This window comes from Dipteris shenzhenensis, chromosome 24 (genome assembly GCF_047967505.1).
Source record: "Dipteris shenzhenensis isolate YYH24624 ecotype China chromosome 24, Dip_SZ_1.0, whole genome shotgun sequence".
Classification (NCBI taxonomy): Eukaryota; Viridiplantae; Streptophyta; class Polypodiopsida; order Gleicheniales; family Dipteridaceae; genus Dipteris; species Dipteris shenzhenensis.
The window spans coordinates 5,848,723-5,859,303 of record NC_141619.1 but is presented as its reverse complement, the minus strand read 5'-3'; the positions used below and the strand labels follow the sequence as shown (position 1 = coordinate 5,859,303).

At 45.4% G+C, this 10,581-nt stretch overlaps 1 protein-coding gene across 1 annotated transcript in view; it reads left to right on the top strand.

Moving 5' to 3' along the window:
* The first annotated feature begins 455 nt into the window (after positions 1-455).
* HIP1 (HSP70-interacting protein 1) overlaps positions 456-10,581 on the top strand; it is an 88,030-nt gene continuing 77,904 nt past the window's right edge. Inside the window, exons 1-2 of the mRNA XM_087395332.1 lie at positions 456-784; positions 985-1,036. Of these exons, the coding sequence (XP_087251458.1) occupies positions 675-784; positions 985-1,036 (162 nt within the window). The 5' untranslated portion in view covers positions 456-674. The remainder of the gene's footprint in view (positions 785-984; positions 1,037-10,581) is intronic.

Here is a 10,581-nt window from a genome sequence, read left to right as displayed (position 1 = left end):
GTGAATCTCTAATGTGTTGTAGGACCTAGCAATGGACATTGTGGTGAGCTTGGTGATGGAGAACAAGGCGAGGGAGATGATAGGTGAGAGAAGAGGAATAATGGCGAGTTTGATGGAGGTGTACTTGGGCGAGGGAAGCTAGATTTGTCTCATAGCAGAGCGTCCCAAGCTAGATGCCAGGATAATTGATGCGCTGAACACTTACCAATTTCGCCTAGAGAGTTAGTTAAAGTCTTCAATACAACAATTCGGCGCCTTCAAGACAAAATCCCTTGCAACCATCCAAATTCAACGACAATGCATTTAAAGCCATAGGATGTAGACTAATAATTAAGTTACACGAAAGTAAACTTGGACCAATAGAGCTTTTTCTCAATCTTAAATAAAACGAGAAAATTATTTTACCTTTAAAAAGAGAACAACCATCACTATACCCTACCCACATTGGGCAGGCAATGACCTAATTAGCGTGTTTTGAGACTATGCTCGCCCATGGCGCATTGATTAAATTCTAAACTTCAAAGACAGAGACCTTAAAAGTTAAAATTAGAGAAAAGAGTGGACAAAAAGAGACGAACCCGATTGTTGTCAACTTATCTATCAGATACGTTGTAGTCAGCAGTCGACGTCCAGATTCATCCGTTTAGGCTAGCGAAGGGTTTTGGTGCCGTGCCATGGATCCGAGCAAGATTGCCCAGCTCAAGGCCTTCGTTCAGCTATGCGAATTCAATCCAGCTGTTCTTCAAGATCCTGCATTGCGCTTCTTTCGAAACTATTTGGAAAAGTGGGTGCCCAGCACCAGCTGCGACTTTGTTCTGTTTGGCTTTATTTTCGGCGGGAAGTGATTTGATCAGCATAGAGAGGTTTTATAGGCAATTGGACAGAGCTCATTGAGGAATTTGAAAGTGGGATGTGTAACGACGAGCTTCACGTGTCTGCAATCATAAACACAAATTAACCACTGTTACAACTTCGATGTTGCAGGCTTGACGCTAAACTGCCACCGTCTGCTTATGGGAAAGCTGAAAGTTCGAAGGTATGTCAATCTATGCCGTTGACATTAGAAAAAACCCTCTTGAATCATAAAGGTTATATACTGTATAATAGAAGCAATGATATAGCGCAGCTCAAACGATACCGCTAAGGGTTTAAGTAATGCATCCTTCACTGTGATCGTCCATGACAGCTTTAGGAAATAATCTGTCTCTACCAAGGTTTTGGCATACCAACGTTAGTGTTATCGAGCTAGCCAGTTTTGGAGAAATAAGTCATCACCATTTTAAGGGTGAAATTGACAAAAAGGATACCTCTTCTTAATCCATTACCACTCGTGGCCTGTGGGATTAAGGACTGAACATGGCGTGTGTGCAAGCTGTGGTGCCTAGGTTTCAGTAGAGGTACTGACATTTTGCGGTAACCTTTTGAAAGTTTGGATAGCAACTACTGCTTGGTACCTATGAAAACATAGGCGTTGCTTTGCTTAGTAAGTGTTTTTACACTGGTCTCTCATTGGCTGTAGATCTCCTAGTCCTTTGCTGCATGTTCATAGCCTTCTCTTGGCAAGTTTTTGTTAGAAATTACCCAACAGAGGGTATGCACAGCGGAAGACTGATAGTAATGCCCAGGAGCTCACACAGTGTGCGTGTGGGGTGTGGAATCACAAACTTCTTTACTTAATGTGCGTCACATAGATGTGCAGACTCATCAATAGACAATGAACCAGCCAGATAGAGAAACCACCAAAATATATTTCCGTCCAAAACTATGGACACAAAACAAAAGATATAGATCCAGAGTCCCACCAATGGTGTGGTCCTCTGATCTAACCACAAGGTCCTTCTCCTATCAGCCAGTTATCTCTAGACTCGAGCCCGCGTGCTTTACCTCGAGCGTCTGTAGACATTTTGTCCAGAACGATCCTCTCCACCTTGCTGTCTGGAAACCAGCCTAGGTGGGCTGCCACTCAAGCTTAGTCTGCAGCTCCTTCAGGGTCACCTTCACCTCCTGTGTATAGGCCCAAGGCTTGCCTTCTTGCTGCTCCTGTCTGCTGTCAGAGGGCTGCTCCAGAGAATGTGATCACAACACCTTGCTGCCCTAGAAGACAGCCAAGCTCCAGCCCTTCCTGGCTAAGTCTGCAGCCTTCAAGCACCCTCTCACCTCCTGGATATAGGCTCAGAGGGTGGCTTCCTGCTGCTCCTTTCTGCCTCCTAGATTGCTGGCTGCTGGATCTGCCCTCTGCCAGGCTCTTCTCCAGTGCCGTACAGTTCCGTACACTGTTGACGTCAGCGCCATGCAGATCCATCCTAGCTCCGGGTACCTTCCATGTTCTTTGATGTGAGGTGCTGCCCATGTGGCAGCCCCCTCTCTTCTTTTCCTCTTGGGCACATCCTGCCCTAGGTCTCCCTCCCCCACGCTCTCCTCATTTGGGGGCTTACAGAGAATGTGATAATAAAGATCCATATAGTCACTTATAGAGTTTTTTTGAGTCTGTCACATCAATGGTGCCACAATAGACGAGGAGTACATGGATTATTTTTCGTGTATCTTAATAAAAAATGCTAGAGGTGGTTTAACCAGTTTCCACTTGGTATACAATGTGTGAAGCTTTCCTATGAAGATTTAGGTAGGAAATCAATGAAGAAGATGTTCGAACGAAGCTAAGTGAGCTGAAGTAGAACAAGTCAAAGAGTTTGTACTTAGGATGCGAGCTCTTATGAATCAGTTGAGCACCGCTCCAGATAACTAGTCTATGTGAGCCTGGTTGATCATAGGCACCCAGGTAGACTTGCGTAAGCCAGAGATAGTCAATCTGACTAGAACTTATGAAGAATTGCTAGACCGAGCTGCTCTGGAGAAGAGTGAGGGCTCAAAGATTAAGGCAACGAAGAAAGATGGTGACTGACACCGAGGAGACGCCAGCAAAGAAAGCTCAAAACCGGGTTGAAGGCGGCCTTAAAAGAATTGGGCATACGAGGAAAACCAGGCAACAATGAGAAATGGTGTAATAAGTGTTCTAGGGGTGGACACGTGGAAGAGGAATGCAAAACTAAGTATTGTAATACTTGCACCAAGTTTGGGCATGATGAATCCGAATGTTGGCTCAATGGTGAAAACCACCTAGTGTCAGTGAACCAAGTGACGATTGATGCTTGGCCACCAAATGGTAAGCCACCATGTCCCAAGTAGAAGGACAAAGGTAAGGAGAAAACAGATAGATCTAAGATCGAGCGCTTTTGTTGTGGAGAAAATCATTTACGTTCTGATTGTCTAATATAGGCTAAACATTCGAAGTTCCTTAAAACTAACATGGAAAGAAAAGAAGTGGATCTAGAATGTTGAGCAGTTGTAGCCGAGCTACCAGATGCAATTGATGCCCAAGTGGTTAGCTGGTCATAGGATCAGTTGCAACCACGGAAGACATGGATTCTTCAAGTAAAGACATCAATTGGAAGGCTCAAAAGGAGTTAGCTGCTAAAATTGCAAGGGAGTTAAAAGGGAAAGCTCCAGCATTGGAAATGCCTGAGCAGATTCAGCATTCTGTTACCGAGCAAGGGAATCCTCAAATCTAAGGCAAATGCAACAAAACTGAGTGCTTCACCAGAACCTAGCGCAGAGCTAGCCCAAGCATGGGACATATTCAAGAAGATGCAAGTCAGTCTGACGTTCGTAGAGTTAACGTGAATAGCTCCTTATTGTCGGGATTTCTTTGCTCAGCTGATCAAAGAATCATCCGAGCAACCAAAAGAGGTACATTCTTTAGCTACTATACCTGTGATTGATACTCCAGTAGTTGATGAGGAAGTGACGGTAATCACCATCAAGGTAAGAAACAAACTATAATAGGAGTGATAGTGGGGCATTGATGACGTGAGTAGGGATGCCATAGTACCTAGTCCGTGCTATGGGTGATGGAGTTTATGGTTTTCAACCTTATGACTATCATGAGATTGAAACTGCACTATGTTGTGTTTTTAGAGCATGGGTTTGGGTATGTTTCTGGTATATACCAGGAGTGATAGTGGATGGTGGCTCTGGAGTGAACATCATTTCTAAAGAAATTGCTCAGTGATTGAAGTTTATGTCATACAAGCCATCACCTTTCCGAGTACGCATGGCAGATTAACGATCATTTGACCCAGAAGGTATGTTACAAGATGTTGTCATCTCTATATGTGGTATCTATTATACAATCAATTTTATTGTGATTGCCATGGAGCAGTATGACTATCCAATACTATGATTGGGGTTCATAAGAGATGATCACAGATAGTCAAGATGTATGCATACCTATAAATCCTCGGAAGGTCGGAGTAGTTGTCGACCAAAGAATTTGGGGGTCACAGATACATTTCCTCAGGATGTTGAGTCATGATTAATTGAGTTACAAATCCTACCTACGGGCGAGATTGATATTTTCCAAGTGGCTATAGATATCAAACAGAAGTTGAAAGTCGAAAAAATTGGTAAGCAAAAAGATATCTTTTCTAGTAACTTCACTAAAGACATTGAAGAGGAACGAGAGCTAGCTGAGATGCCGGTAACTATTACCAGACTCGGTATTGAACAGTTGGTACCAGAGCCAACACAAGAACTAAATCTTGGAACAGAAGACAACCTTGCCATGGTAGTGGTAAGTGCCAATCTTTCTTCTGAGCAACTAGGGGTTACGAGAGATTTATTTGTCAGGTATAAGGATGTATTTGCCTGGAGTTACAATGACCTACGCGAAGTTCCTCCTGTGTCAACATAAGATACTTTTGGTGCCAGATGCAAAGCCAATTCGACAGCTGAGGTACTGAATAGATCCTAACTATGCCAAACAGGTAAAAGCTGAGTTAGGTCAACTCTTGCGTGTTGGTTTTATTTATGCCATTGATCGTTGTTTCCTATAGTGGTTGTGCCTAAGAAAAATGGCAAACTCCGAGTCTGTGTGGACTATCAATATAGTTGAATGCCCAGACAGTTCTTGATCTACCCTTCACTGATGGAATCTTGGACCAAGTTGCAGGATATTAGATGTACTCATTTAGCCACCTTTGATGAGATGTTGGTAGATTTCTTGCGTTCATATAAGGCCCTACCTGAAGCCTTCAAACTTGAGATGTCTTTCTCCGATTATGTGAACCTCAGGCGTGATGATGCCCGCACATCTGGAGGTTACACACGCAGGAATTATGCAGCCAAGGATGTCAAGGACAAACTCATAGTGCATAAGTTCAAAGGGGATACTCGCACACCTAATTAGCTAGTGGAATGGCTTACGAGCTGGAAGATTATTTCCGCTTCTACCCAAAGCAAGATGAGGGCCGCATAATCTTTGGGGGTATGCACATACTTGGTGGCGGTATATAAGGGATTCACCTCAAAGGCCGACCACATGGAGGGTTTTCAAAAGAAATGATGGTAACTACCTTCGTATCCCCACTCATCTTCCTAGACTAGTACAGTCCAAGAGTATTTGCAGCACTTTTGGAGACTTTAATTGTTTGTATAGGGTGTATCTGAGGAAGGGAAGTTGCTGCGTTTCATCCAAGGATTGAGTCCTTCCCTAGCTGCAGATGTGAAGGCACATAACCCTCAAACAATTGAGTGTACACTTCAATTGGCAGAGGTGTTTGAGCCCAAATATGCCAACAAGGATAAGATGGCAGCGGGCAGCACATACGAGAAGGCAAATGAGGCTGAGAAGAAGCCTAAGGTGACTGATTGGCATGATAGGAAATCAGCAGCAACACCATTTCAGAGTTTTCGGTTACAGGCAGCAAGATGCCATATGCTAAGCCATACAGGTTATTTGATGCTAAGCTAGGAGTTAAGCCAAGTGTTGGTAATGAAAAATCTGAATTTAAATAACACACCAGGGCTATTATGGACAACAGAAAGCGGGCAAACTTATGCTTTAAATGTGGTGAGAAGTGGACTCCTGAGTATCGGGAAGTTTGCAAAATGTGTAACAATGGTACTGCAAAACTCAGCATGATTATTGAGATATCGAATGATTAAGGATTTAATGGGAGGCTTCTTAGACATTGGATGCCACTCATGATGATTCAGAGGGTGCACATGACGTGGAAGAAGCTCCAGATACTAGAGCCACGAAGGGGATTAATTCCCGGTGGTGCTATTGAACATAATATGCATGGTATACAATCCAATGACACTCAGCCAACCTGTGGCATGCGAGGCCGTTGGCCTACAGTCTTTCATGTGGAGCATACCTCTTGTGAGAGGGTGCAGCAAACAGAGCCACTTTGTGGTACCTTACCTCTTGTGAGAGGGTGCAGCAAACAGAGCCACTTTGTGGTACCTTACCTCGGTGACTGTTTGCTGAAGGTGTTGGTACAGTTTTTGTCCTTGATGTGTATGGTATCATATTCTGTTTTGATTTTTACATCTGAGTTTTCTTCCAGATCTGAGTTGTTTTCTATCACTGTTGTGTAAAGCACATAAATTTGAGTTGCGTTCCATAAATCTGTCTTGCGTTCTTGGGGTGATTCTTCCACTCGTGGGATTTGGCATTCAGCAAGCAATCTCCCTCTTATCTTGTTGTCTGGGAGCTGCTCGTTAGTGCTTGTGACAGGGAACAATCCTCCAGTCGTGGAAGTTGATTCCCAAGAGCGTTTGAAATGCAAGGTCCCTGCCTTCAGGCTCCCACACTTGTGAGCCTCCTACTTGGGCTCTGATACCATGTTAGAAATGCGCACAGCGGAAGACTGATAGTAATGCCCAGGAGCTCACACAGTGTGCGTGTGGGTGTGGAATCACAAACTTATGTGCATAGATGTGCAAGCCAGTAAACAGACAATGCTCAGAAACAAATATAGAAGCAACTCTTTATATTTCCGTCCATCCACAAAGTAGGACAGGATACAATTCTCCTTCTAGATGTCAAGCACTTTTAGATCTCTGAGCCCGCGTGCTCCACCTCGAGCAAATGTAGACTCTCTGTCTAGAGTGATCCTCTCCACCTTGCTGTCTGGAAACCAGCCTAGGTGGGCAGCCCTCTGAGTGAGCTAAGTCTGCAGGTCTTCAGCCAAGTTCACCTCCAGGATGAGGCCCAACTGTTGCTGCTGGTGCTGCTCCTTTCTGCTCCTCAAAAGCTGCTCCAGATGATATAGGGCTCAAGGCCCCCTTGAATGGACCGACCAGCCAGCCTCATCCTGGCCGACCAGACTGGCCGACCTGGTTGGCTGGTCCAACCAGCCCTATATAAGGGCCTTTGGCAGCCCCTTTTGGGCTGCTGCCTTTGCCCATTCCTGTGCCTATTGCAGGCCTTATGCCTGCCCATAGACCCCCACCATGCAGCCGTACTGCAGCCGTACAGGTCCGCGCCCTGTTTAGGACCTGCTGCAGGCAATAACCCTGTGCACAAGCCTGCCCAGGCCCCAAACAGGTCGCCATGCTGCGCCTCTAATTGCAGGTCCATGGCCTGCCCTTTGCCTTGACAACTGCCCACATGGCAGCTCATGTGCTGCCCATGTGGCAGCCCCAATATTTCCAAGTCTACCTCCCCCTCCTCATATGGGGGCTTACAGATGGGGAGGTGACCATTCCAACAAGGGATTCATATATGACTTACGTTGCTTATGGCTTGGCAATCACTATGTCCACAAAGAATACCATTTAGCCAAAAGGGCTGGAATCAAAGACACAAGTGGAGGCCCTCGATGGGATAGGCCAAGGGCTGCTTCTACACTAAGTGTCATGGGCATCTAAGGCAATACCTTGCTCATCATTTGAGGAGAGGAGACAAGATTATCTAAAGGTATAGCTGCAATAAATCGATCAGCCCGAACCACCGCAGACCAAAGCTTGCCAACCCCAAATCCATCAAGTGCTTGTGTCTCCTTGGAAGAGGATGCATTCTTTGTCCAATTTCTATTGGCAATTGTTTTTGGCTTAAAACCTTTTTTAGTAGATTGCTAGTCTGATGAAGAGGCTTTTTCTCCAACTAGCATTTTATCCACTACCTCAAAGTTTGAGGCCTACATTTTATCTTTGCCTTAATCGACCATTGGGGGTGGAATATGAGCTCTTGTAAGCATTGCCTTATTCTTGTATTTTTTGGGCTTCAACTCACAAACAGTATGGCCAAGTCAATAATAAATCACCACCCCTGACATTTGCAAGGAGGATCGGGTCCTAACGGACCCTGTGTCGTGTCACATGTCCATTTTTTTACTCATTCGTTGTTTGCCTTTAAAATTTGATAAAATGCTAGTATTCAAGTTCAATATTGAGTTAATAGCTACATGCTCCACCAGGGAACACTAGTACAGGCTTTGCCATGGAAGCGTCATTAGGGCGGGCAGCAGCAGAAGGAGGCTTCAATACAACCGTGGACATTCCGCTTGCATGTGTCCAACTTTGCCACACTCAAAACAGGAACCTGCAAATTTACGTCATTTCAACTTGCTGAGATGGCATCTTCACCATGTCAACCTGAAGAGCAACATGCGGGGGAGTGGGTTTATCAGTGCCCCACAATACAGAAAAAGGATGTATATTTCCAGGAGAATGAGGAGGACAGACCAACTTCTGCAATGCTTCAGTCAAATAAGGCAATGCGGGGCTTATAATATATAAAGGGAGATCAGACATCTATGTCTTACGAGACTTTGATAGTCCTTTGTAGGCATCCATGGATAGACATGAGCCAATTGATTGCCAAAAAAGAGATGAGATTTTTGTGAAAGCTGTTGCTTGTGGGCATTGGTGAAAATAACCTCACAAAAACCTTTGTCTGCCTTATGGCAGCAGGCATATGGCCAGGAAAGAACAAAACCACTGCTCATAACCAGTGCATACAAAAAAGAGAGAATATTTTTGCAAAAGCTGTTGCTTGTACTGGGCATTGGTGAAAATAACCTCATAAAAACCTCTGTCTGCCTTATAGCAGCAGGCATACGGCCAGGAAAGAACAAAACCACTGCTCTCTAAGACAAGCTCATAACCTGTGCATACAAAACCTGCCCAGGGACAGAAACTCGAAACTCAAGGACCGGATCATCACCCCAAGCACGATTTATGTCTGAAAAAGCCTAATACAAAGTGTCAGCAAGTGGCTGCAGCTCCGGATTGGTACACAATTCTGCGTCTTCTGCAACCAAGACCTGCTGACGCTTCAGGTCGTTCCTTTGGCATTGAACTGATTCCATGGAGACCTAACTGAGCTGAGGAAAGAGGATAGGACAGCAAGAGTAAAGGGAGTATGTAGATAGGTAATAGGAAGAGACAAGAAGGGCTAAAAGAAAAGGGGGTATGTAGATAGGGAATAGGATGAGATGAGAAAGGCTAAAAGAAAAGGGGGTGTGCAGATAGGGAATAGGACAGCAGACAAGGCAACGAGTAAAGGGCATATGTAGATAGGGAATAGGAAGAGATAAGAAGGGCTAAGAGACGAGGCGGGAAAAGCTTATAGACAGCACCTAAATTGTAATGAAGGTGGGAAATAGCAGGAAATTAGGTGGGAAAAAAGAAGGGAAATTGGTGGTAAGATAGGAGAAAGAAGGGGGACTATATAAGTGAGCCCCTAATGATTTGTATGGCACTTTTTGATGTGACATCGAATCCTATCTACTCTCCTTCCTCCTTCTTGCTACCTGCTGCCTACGCTCACACTCCCTCTCCTCCCTCTCTCTATCCCCTCATCCTTCTCTCTCTTCCTCTCTCCTTCCCCTTCTCCTCTCTTCTCCTCCCTTCCTTTTGCTATTCTCTCCCCATCTCCAAATCTGCCCCTTCCCCCTTCACTACATTGGTATCAGAGCCAGGTTACTAGCGCCCTGGTTTCCCTTTCACCTTCCTTCCGAATGGAAACAGTCCTGCCAATGCCAGAGCCACAACCAACACAGGGCCGGTAGTGTGCAACGTTCAATCACAAGCAAACTGTGATAATTTGGGATTATCTGCTCGCACCACAGATCCACAGATTTGCGAGGAAGCTTTGCAGCCATCGAGCGCCATAGCCAGAGCTCCACAAAGCTTATGGCTACCACCGCCATACAGAGATTTGCGAGGAGCTAGCCAGGACTCACGGAGTCTCAATTTTCACAGCAAGATCTCCCGTCAGGCCACCGCTGTGCTACCGCCGTGTTGCCCATCTCCCGTCACGCCCACTCCATGCCGTTCCGTCCGTTAGCCGTTCCAACCCGAATGCCCAGTCGTTACATTTGCCGTTCCGTCCGTCTACCCAGCCGCGAGATGCGTGAACACCCGTCGCCTGCTGCCCCATTGCCTGCTGCGTGATCTCGCTCGCGCCGCCGTTGCCCGCTGCGATGCCACTTTCTTTTTCCTTAGACTAAGGTCTAAGGTCCTAACTAGGGTACCTAACTAGGGTTAATCTTGTAGGTCAGTTAGGTGTAGTTAGTGTGGTGGGTTAGGATTGTAGTTAGGGGTTAGGTTTGGGTTTAGTTAGTTTGGACCTAGGTTAGGTTAGTGCTAACTAGGGTTAACAAGAGGGTTAGTTTAGACTAAGTGTGTGTCCAACAGTTCACTTTTCAGCCTCTTTTTAGGGGCCTTTTAGAGCCCGTTTGGAGCCATTTTGGCTCCATTTCGAAGCTTCTTTGACGACCCTTCTTTCGA